We start from the raw sequence: 18,567 nt of genomic DNA, 5'->3' as shown, positions 1-18,567 counted from the left end.
GAAAAAAAAACTTCTCTAGCTGAGGAAGTCACATAATCAAACATAAAGAAATGTTCAAGTGTAGGCAACTGTCTTTTACCGCATTTGTGAGGCAACTACTTAAAAAATCCGAGACTTACTATTTAATTTAAACAAAAATCTCACTTTCGTCTAAAAGTGACAAAGTTCTGATAAAAAGATTCATAATTTTTCAAGGGAATTAACTTCTCATATTACAGATTTTTTTAAGAAGAAGGAGCATTGAAACGATGGTAGAATATGTAGACTTCTCCACAAAAAAGGACAAACTCTGCCCGCGCACCCATTAAAATAAATAAATAAATAAATAAATAAATAAATAAATAAATAAATAAATAAAAACCGTCAAATACGTCAAAAAAGATGGTCCATATAAAATAAGTGCACTTGCACTCGTTTCCCATTGCTTATTCTTATAAACCGGAATTAATTTTTGCACAATCATGATTATTTATTGTTTAAAAGCAAGGCGTGAAATGGCGATGCAAATTAATATTAATGATTTCGAAACCTATTATTAAGCATTTAAACTTATATGCTTAGAAATAGGTTCTTTAAATAGGTTTGCTTGATCATCGAGTGATAAAGTAAATTTAAAAAATACGACAAATACTTCTGTTTAAAATTATTGCTCCCTTAGTATTTTCATACTTTTTTTTTAATTCTATGATGACCGTAGAGCCCTATCAAAATGGAAGGTATAATAAGCTTGAACAAAAATGTATGAAAAGTTGCCCAAAAGTAAAAAACTAAATCTTAAAGTTTCATTAAATCATCGCTAGATTATTATAGAATTGAATGTTGTTGGTTTTTTTTTTAAATTTATACGAAATGAAAGGAAGTGACCATGAACATCACATTTTTTTTAGCAAGAAAAACAGAAAAAGCGTAGCATTCATTATATATTTACAAATATTTAGATAAAAAGATACATGTTACTAGTATTCTTTTGGGTCTGAAAGTAAAACTCTAAACACAAAACTTCGACTGAAATTGTCTTGTGAGATGAAGACAGTACCACATGTCATATGAAGATGTCGATTTCCAACTAGATAGCTCGTAAATTTTTTGGCAAATTTCAATCATAATTGTACATGTATATCATATGATGATAATTTATTGTAATATACATGTACTTTTACCAATTATCCATATTTTAAGATGTATTGTCATTTATGTTCAAAGGCATGAAGTACACGAACAATGTGAAAATAGTGTTGATTTATTAGATTGGTGGCGCTATTGATTCTATAATCTTGTGTTGCTTTTATACAGCATGTGTTGTTTTCATACAAAATGAAAGCATATCACGGAACCAAATATTCGTCTCTGATCCAATAAAAGATATTTATTTATACAAATAAGAAGACGTGGTATGCTTGCCAATGAGACAACTCTCCACCACAGACCAAATGACGCAGGAGTTAACTTGTATGAATTAAACATCTACTGTAAATATTGAACCTTACACGACAGTCAGTAACAACTGTGTAATTTTCACTTAGACTTTTAACTAAACAAGATTAAATGATTAAAAAACGAATACGTGACCTTTTATGCATACTTAACTCAAGCAAAATAACCCTGTTCAATAACATGTATCTGTCATATGTCAATTTAAACGTAAGAGAGGGACAAATATATATTCAACCCATTTACGATTATTTTGTGGTCGTAAATATAATCTAAATTTAGATTTAGTGCTTGTCGGTTTTCTAATGGGACTGAAAAGATCAATACATGATTTTGATAGGGAAACTAGATTATGATATTAAATAGTAGATAGATCTGGAGATTGAAGATATATTTTAGAAATAGAAGAAAAAGTTCATTCTATTATCCGGATTTATTACTGTAATTCAGTATTTACATACCTGCCACATAACTATTTCTAAATCGCCGTAAACTAGTCCTGCATGGCTTTTACAAATTGTGACTTGGATGGAGAGTTGTCTCATTGGCACTCATACCACATCTTCTTATATCTATTATTATCTTTAAATCGCGAAACACGTATATTGAGGAAATTTTATTTTAAATACTAAGATTTAGTAGACAGCCATCCATCAACTGATCACATCACGAATATGTAAAATTTTGCATGCACATTTTTCGGTAATGAGCACTTATTTTTTCTCTACTAATTATTATTCAATGCAATTCGACAAGGAAGTCCAATGTGCTGTTTAATTTACACATGACTTTTTATCTACACTCAGTTTGCATTGACAAGAACGCTTTTGAATAATAATGAAGAAAAATATTGAATAAACTGTGGGCCAATGACATGGATTGACATATCTATTTCTATAACTTTATATAAAAATAACCTTTATTACCATGATGTAAAAATGATTGATGAATGAAGAGCAGATTGGGTTTAGGATTCAATTACAGTTTCATGATATACCCGACAATAACATTTACTATTTAACCATACGATAAAATTCCAAACAATTTAAAAATATATAGATAAACACAGATTTCTACGGGATCAAAATATGGCCTTTGTATATGTATGTAAAGTAAAATGATACTTGAAATTTGATACTCAACTCGTGAAAATGGGCGATTTAAAACAGGGAAAATTGAAATCTATAGACATGGCAAGTCATGTTTGAAAGAGGGTCTGGATAAAGTTTACAGAACAGAGAATAATGGGCAAAAAGTGCAGAATGAAGGGCCAAAAAATAAAGAATAGAGAAAAAAGGACAAAAAGAATTAACAGAATAGAGAATAATGGGGTGATAAAATATAAAGAATAGAGGATAATGGGCCAACAATTTAAAGATTAGAGAATAATGGTCTAAACAGTAAAGAATAAAGAAATGAAGAACCCCAATCCAGACCCTCTTAAATTGGATTGACAATATGGAGGTTTGTCCCACCATGTATTTTTTTTTAATTTTTCGCTTAAATAATGCTAAGATATTACTTCACATCTAAACACAAAAATTACTATTAAAAAAACTTATATGCAAGAATAATTTATTCCTATTACACATTTGTACGCCGAGAGGTTGATGACATATTAACAAAACAAATAACACAAACGCATAAAATGATGCTTAATACATTTATATGTTCCTGTTCCTAATTAAATTTTATTTGCCTTAGGCAAGTGAAGAAACCCTAGCAATTCAAGTTTACAGTAGTTAAAAAACCTACAAAATTTTGTGAAAATCTTTTTGTATAATCAATTTACAAAGTTACTTTACATGTCTCTGGTATTCGCTAAGTAGTGATTTGTAACTTTAATAAAACGGCAATAAAGTTCACGTACAAACTTGTATATTGATTTCTAATTATCAAATAAAAGTATAAACGTTTATATATAATAAAAAAAGGAGATAGAAAGAGGAGATACCACGCTGCAATAAAAAAAACTCAAGCGCAAAAAAAAAACAGACAAGAATATAAATGAATAGAAAACGCCAAAAAGACAAACAATAATAAGAAAACGCTACAAAGAAAACTTAAGATGGAACAGCACAAACCCTATCAAAAATCCGGGAGGGGCGGGGAGAACTCAGATGTTCTGAAATGATTTAAATCTTACTGAAACGAACGATTTTTTTGTGTATTAAACAATAGACGGATGTACAACGTGGGTCCATCAATCAAAAGTTTGTAGTTTTCATTGTCAGATTTTGTCACATCTACGTAGATATGTTACAATACGATTGTCATTTTATGTAATTGGTATAAGACTTTTCATTGGACCGATGTTATTTCCCTGTACAGGACACATTTAATAAATACTAGCAGTCTGTGAATATTTCCATATGTTGAAATTGATAATAATATATACTTCTGCATTTAAATATTTAAAGGTTCAAATGTGTGCATTATTTTAGAAAACGGGATTAACCAACGAAAGGTATAGTTTTATATTATTTTAATTCATAATTTATTTGACTAATGAAAATTAAATTGTGGTTTTGGGATTTTATTTTGTCTAAAGACATATAGCTGTTTTTCAGACGAAAATTATTGACCATATAGCTATTTTTCAAACGGAATTATTGACCATTTCTCCTTTCAAAGTAAATAAAAATACAAATGAACTACAAATAGAATTGAAAATAGAATAAAATAAAAAAGAAATAAAAATGAGAATTTAACACAAGTAATGTAAAGCACCAAACACCATCTAATATATAACCTGATTCAATTTCAGATGCGATTCTATATACAGGAAATCTGTGTTTGTATATGTTTATGGCTGCCATATGCTTTTTCTAAAGTAGAACAAATTGACTATCCGGTTAAATTAGCACGTTGTTATAATGGTTTCTACAATAAAACTTCGGTATCCAGGAGTGTAGGATACAGTATCCACTTTTCTTGTTATCATGAATACAGACTTAAAACATCAACGGAGAGAAAATACAAAGGAAAATTGCTTGGTCTTAAGGATAACGCTTATATTAAGGGAAATATGAAAAGTGTAGAATCTAACATTAGAGCAAAGCGACAAGCTGGAGGTCAGGGAACACCGAAACCCAGAAGACAGAGAAAAGAAATAAGAATGATGACAGATGAAGAACGAGAAAAATACTTAGCTGCAATTACAACATTGAAAACCACAGAAGTAAGTAGTCATGATTTATAAAGTTGAAGGATTTTACTTTGTTTTAAGAACTCACGTCTTCAGGATATGAGAACTACTATTATCACATGACTCAACTGCCTTACAATGTCACGCTTAATTTTATTTGCATAAAACTATGATTTATCTAGTCACCAATGAACGCATTTCCTTGCGAACTAATGGACTGTTCATAACAAAGAAAATGCTGAAAAACGAAAGAATTATACGCGATTAAAAGTCAATGGCGTGCTTAAGAAAAAGAAAATTAGAACTCAGCTAACAGCATCAACATCATTTTCTTCGATACTGAGCTAGGATGCGAACCCAAATGTCAAAAAGGAAGCTGGAACCTTTATCTAAATAAAAAAAAATATCTGAAACAAACATCTCATAATCCTCATAGCGTATGAAAATAAGGAAATATGATATGATTACCAAAATGCACACATAGGAATCATACCATGCATGTACTGATTTTGTGTCATGGATAGTATCCCATATCTTTTGTTTTTCTATTTCAAAGTTTTCATCCTTTAATGCTTCAAGGAATTCCGTAGGAAAATATAAGGGTTAAGAATAACCATAATAAAAAAATAAAGAAGAATCTGGACAAACACAGTTCGGTTTGGGCGACTAAATAACTCCAGTAAATGTAAAAAGTAAAATCACAAAATACTGAACTCCGAGGAAAATTCAAAAAGGAAAGTCCCCAATCTAATGGCAAAATCAAAAGCTCAAACACATCAAACGACTGGATAACAACTGTCATATTCCTGACTTGGTACGGGCATTTTCTTATGTAGAAAATGGTGGATTGAACCTAGTTTTATAGCTAGCTGAACCTCTCACTTGTATGACAGTCGCATCAAATTCCATTATATTGACAACGATGCGTGAACACACCTCTTTTTATACAGTGTATATCGAATTATTCTTGTTTCCCTCATTCTATCTTTAAAAATCGTTTGTTAAAACGTTTAGGTTTATCATTCGCATACAATATATATATATATAAATAATATGAATATAATTAAATTTAAGATAAAACATTATATTATCTTTCTAGGAACAAGTCGGAAATGAATCAATCAGTCGTTTCGGTTTGTTAGCAGCTTTTCATTCTGGTGAACAGTTAGGTGCTCATGGTGGATGTGGATTTGGCCCGTGGCACAGAGCGTATCTAATAATGTACGTATAATAATCTTTACTGAATACTATGATACACTCAGCTTGGTACAATTTAATATGAAAGTATGGCGATTGATTTGAAATATAATTGTTTTGAAGTGTACGATGAGTACGGCGTGAAAAAAAATTTGTTCAATTGAAATGCATAGTTGAGCTCATATGAATAGATACTTCAGATCACAGAATTTAAACGTAAAAGTATTTTGATGTACAAGTATTTGTCCAAAACTAAAAAAGCCGATGACTACAGACAACTGAACAATCAATGTGATAAAGCTCATATTTATAACATATAACTATACTAACTCCTCAAGTGATAACTACCCTGATTGAAAAGACAGTTTATATGTTGATTTGAAGTAAAAAATAAAATATTTCTTACTGATGTTTATTAGGTATGAACAGGCTTTGATGCAAGTTGATGATACAGTTACACTTCCTTATTGGGATTCAACTCTCGACTTTTATATGGAAGACGCTACACAATCTATCTTATGGACTGACAAATTTATGGGAAATGGAGACGGATTAGTTACTACAGGTCCATTCAAAAACTGGGATACTGCTGTTGGGCCTTTAACAAGAAATATCGGAGTTTCTGGAAAACTTTACAGCGAAGATGACTTTTTAAATGTGACGTCAAGGACAAGATATGGAGAAATTTGTGGTGATGAAGCATTACCAGAACATGACATGGAGTTTTTACACGGACCTCCTCATGTTTGGATTGATGGTCAGATGGGAATAATTGAGACAGCAGCCCATGATCCTATCTTTTTTATGCACCATTCCTTTGTGGATCTTATATGGGAAAAATTTAGAGACAACCAAAGACGGAATGGAGTAGACCCTCAAGTAGATTATCCTGCTGAATTCTTTGGAGATATATTTCACGCACCAGAGGAGGCCATGGGTATCGGTAGTATGACAATGAAAGATGGTCTGGACGACAAATTTACAAGAGACATATATGAGTATGCTCCTCGACCAACTTGTAGCAGAAATAATCAGAACTGTGGCTCTAAATATTTAAAGTGTGTTGATGTATCTGGTGCATTTAGGTGTGTGTCAAAAACACTAGATGAATATGAGGCTGACATGGCAACAGGTGGAGGAAATACTGGAGGAGGAAACACTGGTGGAGGAAATACTGGAGGAGGAAACACTGGTGGAGGAAATACTGGAGGAGGAAACACTGGTGGAGGAAATACTGGAGGAGGAAACACCGGAGGAGGAAACACCGGAGGCGGAAGCTGTCCAACTCCAAAGCCACCAGTTCCACCGAAAGTAAAACCTACATTGCATAAACCTGTTCAAAACAACTTTTGTGTAAATGGTAAAAGTGACACAAGAGAATGGGTATATTTACCAATTAGAGTAACGTATCAACGGCCACCAGATTTCACGAATTACGGATCTTACCCTATTCGAAATGGAAAGCAGGCATCAAAATCAGATATTTATGCTCCATCTGGATATTCATCTATGAACAAATACATAAGACCAGGTCGACCAGAAAACTATGGGAATTGTAAAAGTTCTACTAGCGGTGCAGGTGAAATGTACATACAATCTGATGGACTAAATTATGATGGTACATATAGAGAATATGCAGTAATTGATCATCGTTTAGCTATATCCATGTCAGTTGCATATGTTGCAGTGAAGAAGCCAGAAATCAACGACCCATCTGATGTAGTAATTTCGGCGTTTGATTCATGTGGAAGAGTTTGTCATGCTACGTGTTTAATTCCTGGCACTGATTACTACAGGCCGTGTTCTGGTGCATTAAGAGTTTCCGATATTCCACGTTTTCCAAAAATGTATGGTGGAAATTTTGGAAATTCTGTTTTGAACGTTTGGAATTACACATCATCGGCATGTCCACAATTTAACATTGATCAAATATATGTCTCCTTTTTCTGTGATTACAGTAACAGGTGGCCGTGGGAACATGCCCGTAAACAGAACCTCCCTCCACCTCCTCCAAAAAGAAGACCCTCAGTAAACAATCAACCAAATGGACCACGAATAGCAAATAAACAAACTGAACCAAGCTTGACAATGCCTCCAACATCTCAAAAACAAAGTAAGTACTTCGCTATTTATATTGACAAGTAATATCATCGAACACCTCTGTGTAGTCCTTCTGTAGTGAAAAAGAAGAACAAAAAATGCAATCGCAAGTTCTTGTACAATGGAAACTGCGAAAACGTGAAATAAAACCTTACTATACCTGCATAGATTTAGACGATACATTCTTTGTAAACAGTACATTTTTTTTCTAAATTAACAAATAAGATTTATCCACCTCAACTCATGCTTACTAAACCAAATTTAAAAGTGACAGAAGTTCGTTTAAAGACCATGATAAAGGAATTCCTGCATACCATTAATATGCAGGATAAATTTTGTTTCCATAAGTTTTCTTTTCTTAATGATGGTTTTCGTTGGCTCCGTCTTATGTAACGTACATTTCTAAGTTGGTTCGATATGCAACTGTTTGCAATATTTGCAATTACATAATATTTTCAGTACTGAAAACAGCAGAGATAAAGATATCACTAATTGGTCAAAACTTTTACAATATCTTATCACTTTAAGCAGTAATGTCGCTCGGAAAACTTTAAAACTATTTTGTCTCGGTATTGATGTGGTTCGTTCGATTCAAAACTTTCAGTTTATAAGCCCTGCTTCAGTCAACCTTATATCATTGTATCTATAAAAATAAGAAGATGTGATATGATTGCCAGTGAGACAACTCTCCACAAGATACGAAATGACACAGAAATTAGCAGCTATAGGTCACCGTACGGCCTTCAACAATGAGTAAAACCCATACCGCATAGTCAGCTATAAAAGGCCCTGAAATGACAAATGTAAAACAATTCAAACAAGAAAACTTTATGTACAAAATAATGAACGGAAAGCAAATATGATATACGGCAACAAACGACAACCACTGAATTACAGGCTCCTGACTTGGGGCAAGCACATACAGAATGTGGCGGGGTTAAACTTATACGAAGGCGCGCCAACCCTCCCCCTAACATAGGACAGTGGTGTAACAGTACAACATTAGAACAAACTATAAAAATCAGTTGAAAAGGGATTAACTCATCCGATCGATACAATGCAGAAATATCTATTCTTTTTAACTTCTTTGAGTTCTGATGTTCTCTACATTTTATATAATCGCCCCTTCTCAAAGTTTATCAAGCGGCAGAAAGTTATTTCTAAAACACATGGCGTGCATTTTAATATATTTATATAACTTTCTAAATTTACACATACTCTTAAATTGTTTTTAATCGGTATTTTGTTTTTGTTTCAGAATGTGCAATAAGAGGATGTATGATCGAACGTGATGATTGTAGAGCACCATGTGAAAATTTGGTCAATTATCCATGTGTTAACAAATGCAACACATTTGCACGATGTTTTTACAAGAAATATTATATACAGACTTGTAGTTATGGACATTATGATATTACAAATGGAAAATGTCAACGTGGAAAAGGCCACTGTACAGACGAAGAATATAATAGGGGTAATAGAGGCAGATTTTCAGGGTAGTTTGGAGAATTAACACACATGAATGATATATATGATCATATAAAGCAAAATCATTACTAATTTGGTATAAAATCCAAGAGAGTCTTTGAGAATACATTTTTTGCGTTGTTTTTATCATCTCAGGTCCACTACAAGAGCAAGAATGCAAACTTAGCCATTAGAATAACGTTGTTCCAGTTATTTGATCAATATTTAAAAAATGTCTAGAATTTATCACAAATGTGAACAACATTTTCAGTTACATTTTGCATTTTTCATATATGAGTTTTGCAAGGCTAATTTGGCGATCGACCTCTTATCTCACAAAGTGGTGTAAATTTTGTTTTAATAGAAATGGATTGAACCATGATTTGAAATTTTGATCAAATTGTCAGTAGTTTGCACAAATCAAAAAAGTTTTTATGATCAAATATATTCTATCTTTTAGCAAATCCTTATGTGACAAAGCTAACAAATTGGAATGCTGATTGTTTGCATGTGTATTTATTAACTTGTTTTTATTTTATTTGTGATAATGCAAAAAGGGTTATCCAGCTACTTAAAATGTTGATTCAATGTAACAAAATATCAAGAGAAATCCTTAAGTCGAATGTCGTAATGAGGATAACCCTTTTTGAAAATGTTTGTTTTAAACGCATGGTTATGATGTTTGTATAGTGTTCGAAACAATGTAGTTATGCATTTTACTCGGATACAAAAGATAAAAAAAGTATACTGTTAGCGTTTTAAGCATTTATAAATATCTTGCACCTCAAATCTTCTGTTAGTTTCATCATGATTTTTTTATTTTATATGTGAATGATTATGAAAAGTACAAAAATAGTCCTAATATGAATGTAGTACACCAAAGTTATTTCATAAACCCATGTGCTCAACAACAAAAAAGAGATCGGTTTTTGATTTTTTTGCTACGCATGTATTGCAAAAGAGAGGGACGAAAGATACCAGAGGGACAGTCATACTCATAGATCGAAAACAAACTGACAACGCCATGGCCAAAAATAAAAAGACAAACAGACAAATAATAGCACAGATGACACAACACAGAAAACTAAAGAATAAGCAACACGAACCCCACCAAAACTGGGGGTGATCTCAGGTGCTCCGGAAGGGCAATTAACAAGGCAAAGCAATTGTCAAGCGAGGAACATGCTACGTAATAATATCGAGGTGTTGTCTGGCATCCAGAGAATATTTTCTCTACCCAAACTTTTCAGTGGTATGTCAGTTCTCAATGTATTAGACGTTATATGTAAATGGTAGTTCTGTAAACCACAAAAACTATACAAATAAAATGTCTCTTTGGACAATGTGCAATAATGTAAATACTTATTTATTTTAATGTGTTTTATATAATAAATGTTTTTACAAGTTTTATATTGTTAATTCTCAATAAAATGTATGACCTTGAATTTGAAATGCTTTTTAAGATATATAGATGAATGGGATAGAATAGGTTCTTTGAATAGAGAAACAGTAAATATAGACTTAAGACACGTACTTTGACCTATAATGGTTTACCTTTATAAATTTTGACTTGGATGGAGGGTTGACTCATTGGCACTCATACCACATCTTCTTATATCTATTAACATATTAATTTACGATGATATCCAACAAAGAAATCTTAATACATAGCCAACTTTACTGAACACAAAGTATTTGCGACATATAGATGTATTTTCGAAATACTATCGATTTTCTACCCTAGGAATAGATTTCCTTATATGTATTTGGCAAAACCTATCGGAATTTTAGGTCCTCAAAGCTCTTCAACTTCGTACTTTATTTGGCCTTTTTAAATTTTTTAATTCGGTCATCACTGATGAGTCTTTTGTAGACAAAAAGCGCAGACGCGTACTAAGTTTTGATCCTGGTATTTATGATGAGTTTATTTCTGGGTTTAAAAGAGCCTTTGTAATGGATTCTCAATGACGGGTTCCTACAATTTCTTTTTATCACGTTAACCACATTTCTCTTCATGACAATATATTCTTAAATTTCAAACAATTATACGCGATGATTCAAGCAGAAAAAAACTCTTCATGAACTTTAAATCTGATAGGTTTGATTTCATTTTCAACTTATTCTCCAAAGAATTTTTAGTCCCTTAAACATACGGAAAATGAAAAGATTACTTCGGAAATTAGACCATATATCTATATGTGGGTTAAACATGTGCATTTAACTACATGTACCTTATAATAGTGTATTATGACTTTATAAGATGAATTGCAAAATAAAACTTTAAAAAATGTAATTAATCATATCGTACAATAATCCTGACTTTAGGCGTTATTTTTATGTTTCAACTCTGTTTCTTTAAAAATGATATACATCACATTTAATATCAACTACAGTCGGAGGTCAAAAGTGTTTCATCACTTGAATTTTCCGTTACGTATTCATATAATTACATAACATGTATGTTTCACGAGAATCCGTTAGTTTGATTGGTTAACAACAATCGCGCGTCATTCAAAAACTAACCTTCATATCAAAATGAAATGTTACATTCGTGATGACACGTGCTTTCACAAAAAAAGTGCACAGGTAAATAAAAGAAAACTTGATAAAACTTTTTTTCATGGTCTTATTAGCACAAAAATGTAATTATAAGAAATGAATGCTTCTTTTTGTAATTTTATTGGGGTGTAAAAGTGTTGATCGTGCACACATTTTTAGGCGCTTCATACAAAATGTGCTTCGGTCAACACCTTTACACCCCAATGAAATTACAAAAAGAAGCATTCATTTCTTAAAATGAAGTGAAAAAAAAATTCTTCTTAAGTTATCCCTTGTCCGATTTGCAATGTGTGCAATACTTTAGAAATATTTGTTTTATTTATAGCTTTAAGAAAATAACTGTAATGACAAATCTGAATTTCTGCACGATAAATAATATATGGTAATGTTGATAATCATTACACATAAGGAAGTACGGGAGTCTTCCGCCATCTTGGATTGTGAAATAGCAATTGGTTTAGATTTTCAATTAAGTCAGCTAAATTTTATATTTACATTTAATGTTTATACTCCCATACCACCTGAATTTCAATATTTGTATTTGAATAATCATTTCTCAGTAATGACACGGCATTAAAATGTTTAAAAAATCACAACATGTTGATGAGTTTAACAATAAAAATTTCACCAAAATAGGCCTGAAGTAAGTTTTTGACACTTTTATTAAAAGATGTGTTTTTATGTGAAATATACAGCGGAGTTCTCGACTGGTGACACACTTTTAACCTTTGACTGTACGAAATTGTTCCCAGCTGATTTAACTCAATTTGTACAACTTAAACTAAACTTGTTGTTTTGCAGACATATCTTAATTATTTTAAAGGCAATTTTTTCTCTTTGCTTAATAATTTGTTACGTGTAAAACGAATCATTCCAACATTTCAATAAATGTTCAAATATTGTGCACTTAATAATAGTCTTGTATTGTCCTCATGTTTTTTTACATTTTTGTAGCGCGGTCGCCTCGGTACTCTTCTATTTTTTGTTTTTGTTTTTACACTATAAATTACAAGTAATTAGTTCTGGTTGTTTTTACCTATATCTCTTGACACTTTGTTCTAAATGTAGAATAGGTTGTTAATCATTTTAAACTAACAAAGGCTGTAGTCTGCTACAAAATGATTTACAGTTAAAAAAAGGTTATTACAATCTGTCTTCAATATGATTCTTGAAACATAAGCTAGACATCAAGACAGTAAATGATTAATACGTATGCTTTTTTTATTGTACTGTCTCTATTAAAATTTCAAATATACTTATAATAGTGATATAAATGTCAAATATGAAAATAGAATGTAAAATGCATATGGCGTGGTCAATACCACATAGCGGGAGCCGTTGAATGATAACAAGGAAATATCGTCATAAATCACTATTGACGTCACTCAATGCAAGAAGGTTTTCAACAAGGATGCCTGATGTCCTCTGGCTTATTGTACAAAGTTCAATAAACTATTGTCTTTTTCACTGTACTAACGTCACAACAAGCTACGACATTAAATGAACCTTTACCACACGTTTTTATTCGTTGTTCACCTTAAAAAGAAATATATTTAACAAGGCGAGAATCACGATATAGAAAGTGTAACAACAATTTAATTATCCGATGATAAAATCCGAAAGTGACTATATATAATTCATCATGAGGCATTTATATTGTTATTGACAAAATCCGCTTAGAACTCATGAACTCGAAGTTGTAATTTTTATTCACAGAAGATATTTTGTCAATAAGTTAAAAAAAGATTAGATAAAATTACTTGACAGGCTACAATAGCTATAATCTTGAGATGTTGAAATTTTTGATTTTCACTGTCATAATAAATTGTTTTTTATGATATTTTTTCAATGAATAGTGCCGTAAGAATCGTTTTAAAATTTATGGTTCCAACGATTATCATGATTACCACACATCAAGGTGAACAAATTACACTTTATTCGTCAATAGAACAAAATATCAGGAATATTTGGAATTTTAGTATCCCTTCTACTCATTTTTCAATATTTTACCGATTTAAGATACTACTCGTTTGAAATTTAAAATAATATTCAACATTCCATTTGAGAACAAAATGATTTCTAGCTGACCATTTCTTTTCCATATGTTTAAAACATTTATCATATTCTGTATGCATTTGAAGCGGTTCATCGACGTTGGAAAATATTTGTTCTGTAATTCTGTATGAATTTACGGTTCTGACTAGTTCAAAATTTTTTAGAAACCACTTGTTGTTTAAATTTTTCTCTTTTAATTTGCCTCCATATCCATTCGGAACATTGCACTCGGTATTTTCCTTTCAATTAATATAGAAACGTATTTTCGTTTTGACTACGTTTGTAGTGGATATTTAATGTGATTTATTTATCATTTAAAAGAAACAGAGTGAAAAAAAAAATGTCCTTGTCAGGATCGTACGACATGATTTATGAAAACATTATGCGTTTTATTTTGCAATTCGTCTAATACATTAAAAATTTAAATGTATTAAGTACATGTAGTTAAAAGTACCTGCTTAACTCAAATTGAAATATATGATCTAATTTATCAAGCAATTTTTTCGTTTTCCGTCTGTATAGAGATTAGAAAAGCCTTTGGATAAGTTGAAAATAAAATAAAATATATATTTAATATATCTTTGATGAGTTTTCCCGCGTTGACTACAATATGTATCCATCTTGATAGTTAAATATGTTATTTTTATATACTCGACAATATTCGCATTTTAAAGTTTGAAAATCTCGATATGGATAAATATCAACGTAGTTGGTGGTGGTGTTTGTGGTGGAGGTGGTGGTTGGGGAGGCATTATGGTATATTCATTATATAACCCACACATTGATATAGTTTGTCTCATTTGATTAACCGCAATGCGGAACTTACAATTCGATATTTAATCACTAGAGAAACATGTTATCCTACCACTCTTCCCTGTTGAGTGAAATATTTTTCCACCTACGATAGTTGAGTTCAAATTTTAAAATTCCCGATAAACCTCGCATTTTAAACTATCTCAAGAGGATAAAATATCGGGTTGATATTTTAGAATCTATATATCTATATAATTCTTAATGGACCCCCTTTATCTATATATTTCTTATATATATATATATATATATTTTTTTTTGTAAAACATTCTTTGATATTTTGACTTATATTCACTAATTTAATGCGTCCATGCAATATTACAATAACAGTAGTTTATATGTAATATCCGTCTATTTTAAATAATAGAGGGGCATCCTATATAAAGTAAGGTTATTCCTATATGGTATGGATAAGAGTAAGAACGCATGAAATAAGTAAAAATAAGCTAAAAAAATTACTAAGAAAATAAACAACAAAAAACAAACAAAAATTATAGAAAAAGGGGTTCATTCCCTGAGCGCCTATACTGTTGGCCAGAATAATTTCAAGTATAAAGCAGCTTTTCTCTATTGGGAAATAACACTTTACTTTAAAACGCCACGTGGTTTTTGACTGTCGTATAAAATGACGAAATTTTTATGAACAAATTTTTTTATGATTAAATTTCAAAGAAACAAGTGGATTACAGATTATTTTCTTTTATAGGTGGTCCAAGACATCAACATAGCCACAATCATGCCAGAAACATACATAGGCCTGTTCAAAGATGGGGAAGAAGACCAGGATAAGGATAAAATATAGATTGTTAAATGATTCGTTTAAAAAGTCCCAAAGATATTCCGTCCATGCACAACGTAACTTTTTTTTTCATTTCATAAATGAAAATTATAACCTGGTAAACTTGAATTGATAAATATGTTTATATATAAAATATTTATTCATAAAAAATCTTCATGTTTTAAGAATTAGTGACATCAGAATGGATATGAACTAGGGCAAAATGTGAACTACGGTGTGACGTAATGGTTAAACATATATTTGTCAAACTTTTTTTTTACTAAGTATGGAGAAAAATACTTTGACTTTATGATGATAGATGATTTCATCGCTCGTACATCAATGAAAATGAAAATCAAATGTCGTCATTTATTATATTTATGTTGCATGGGACTTTATGAATCAATGACAATGTATTGGTGGACTATTTAGATGTAATTCAAAAGAATTGTAAAGATTCAAAATGACGAATTGTATTTTTGCAACATCATAATCCCGTTCATATATATTTGGCGGATGATTTATCAAATACAATGTAAGAGTGTCCAAACTAATTCAACTGCAGTTAACGAAACTCATTAACAGTACAATAGCAACCGTGTTAACATATTATTATCATAAAGGGATTATAACACTAGATCAAAAACCAGATTTCGCAAAATCGGACAGCTTAATATGAAACAAGAAAATAAATACGAAAGCAAATACTTTATGAGGTAGAAAGGAAACATTATAAAAAAAACATTTTAAGACAGACAGTTAGATACCATAAACATACTAATGTATACACAGGCCAGAGTCTGAGCTTGTTTTGCTATATGATATAAAAACTAAATTGACGAAAAAAGGTCATTTATTCAAAATCATAAAATGCTAAAAATATATTTTGCAAATAAAACATTTGACATAAAAGTTCATAATTAATATGAAATTATAATACATAAAAGTTCATAATTAATATGAAATTATAATACATAAAAGTTCATAATTAATATGAAATTATAATACATAATTAATACGAAATTACATCAACTAAAATAATATCAGTTGAATAAATTACAAAGAATAGCAAAGGTGGGGAGAAAAATCTGCCCCACTAATAAACATATATACATATCTACTGCTAATATAAATTTAAGGGAGGTATGCGGGTGGGAATTTTTCACAAATTGTTTGATAAGAATTACAAGTTAACAAGTCAAGAGCTGATGATAAAAGGAAGTGCCTACAACGCACATACACGTGAACTCGTGCTGACCCCGCAAGATCATTGACCAATAAGAAAGATGTAATCCAATCATGCACTGGTCATTAGTGAAATTTCTCTACACGTGAAAACATGTTATCTAATTTCAACAATTTATCGTTTGATTAAGTATGACAAATCTGGCACATTGACCAGTATAGAGACATCATAAATTTACAGTATAAATAGCTCACTCTTTATTTAAGTCTCAGTAATAAACAATTAATACAGAATTATCTTCCCTGTTGTCTTAAATGATTTTATTCAGCTTAATTTTCAATTAGCAAATAAAATTGGTTATGGCATAGTATTTTTAAAAGATAGGCGAAGGATACCAAAGGGACACTCAAATTCATAAGTCGAAAATAAACTGACAACGCCATGGCTAAAAAAGAAAACAGACAAACAACAGTACACAAAACAACATTGAAAACCAAAGACTGAGCAACACGAACCCCACCAAATACTGGGGTTGATCTCAGGTGCTCTTGAAGGGTAAGCAGATCCTACTCCACATGTGGCACCCGTCGTGTTGCTCATTTAAGTACAAACCCGATGATATGTCTTATTCGGTAGGTCACATTCGGGGGAAAGGGGACGAAATTGTAGTTAAAAGAAACTCGTTGTCATTAGCCAGTAAGTACTTTTTTTTTTGCCTTATTTTAAGCAATTATGTCTTTTTTTCATTATCAAGTTGTATTTTATTCTATCAGTTGTTGTCCTTTTTTCTTATTCATGTATGTAATAAAAATCGATTAAAAGCTCATTCAGATTATTGAAACTTATCTTAACTAATATCTTATATAAGCGAAAATAATTTGTTACATCATTTTTCAATTCAAAAATATTGATGCCAATATTTAGATAAGAAACATTTGGTTTATGTAATTACTAGTATAAAGCATTTTTTAATAGAATTCTAGATATGTATCTTATGTAGATAACTTATTTAGCTTGATTATAAAAATGTATATGCTGGGTGATTTCTCAAAACAAACAAATGAATATACAGTATATGTTGGAAAATGGAAAAGGATTAATTTTATCTTTTAAGGCCGTAGACCAATTTAACTATAGTTATGTCATTTGTTAAGTTTTTGAATCGAAAGAAGGTAGAATAAAGATAAATGCATCACAGCAAATTGTCATGAAAATGTTTTCTTTAACTTTAATTTTTAAATTTATAATCGACCTTTTCCGAGTGAATTTACATGCGATCAATCAATCGATTTACTGCTATTTCGCGAGTATAATAGTTTTATTCGTGACTGTTCATCTTATTCTGAATGCTATACATGTTTTGAACACAAACAACGCAGAATTTCCTTTTAGTTCACTTACAATCTAGTGTTTTATATTGTCCGTGTTTTTTCGAGAGCAACATTTAAAACGTCCGGGTTTTTCAACAGATAGTCCGGTTTTTTTTTTAAGAATGTGAATAAGAAAGAAGACATTTTTTGGCTTAAAAACTGACTTTTTCTAGTTTGTAACTGTAATTTAGCGAAGAACAATATTATATATTCTTAATAAGCCACAAAAACAGATTACTATATTCTATATAAATTACAGTGACTGACGAAAAAACAAAGGAGCAAGAAAACTAAGGAAAAGGAGTAAACAATCAGAGCCCCTCCCCCCCCCCCCCCCAATAAAAAAATACAATAACATTTGAGTTGAATGGAATATTAATAAAAAATGAAAACAACACTTTATAATTTTATGCTATATGACCAAAAGGACTTGAACATCACACACAAACAAACGGACGTCCCACTT

At 31.0% G+C, this 18,567-nt stretch overlaps 1 protein-coding gene across 1 annotated transcript; it reads left to right on the top strand.

Moving 5' to 3' along the window:
* The first annotated feature begins 3,750 nt into the window (after positions 1 to 3,750).
* Positions 3,751 to 17,557, top strand: LOC127701276 (uncharacterized). Its single transcript, XM_052205122.1, has 6 exons — positions 3,751 to 3,898; positions 4,199 to 4,612; positions 5,679 to 5,800; positions 6,196 to 7,889; positions 9,135 to 9,350; positions 15,474 to 17,557. The coding sequence occupies exons 2-6, from the start codon at positions 4,199 to 4,201 to the stop codon at positions 15,554 to 15,556; spliced, it is 2,529 nt and encodes an 842-aa protein (XP_052061082.1). The 5' UTR covers positions 3,751 to 3,898; the 3' UTR covers positions 15,557 to 17,557.
* Positions 17,558 to 18,567: the final 1,010 nt, after the last annotated feature.

Source organism: Mytilus californianus, unplaced genomic scaffold (genome assembly GCF_021869535.1).
Source record: "Mytilus californianus isolate M0D057914Y unplaced genomic scaffold, xbMytCali1.0.p SCAF_5, whole genome shotgun sequence".
In the NCBI taxonomy this organism is placed as follows: Eukaryota; Metazoa; Mollusca; class Bivalvia; order Mytilida; family Mytilidae; genus Mytilus; species Mytilus californianus.
This window is presented reverse-complemented; position numbering and strand designations above follow the sequence as displayed.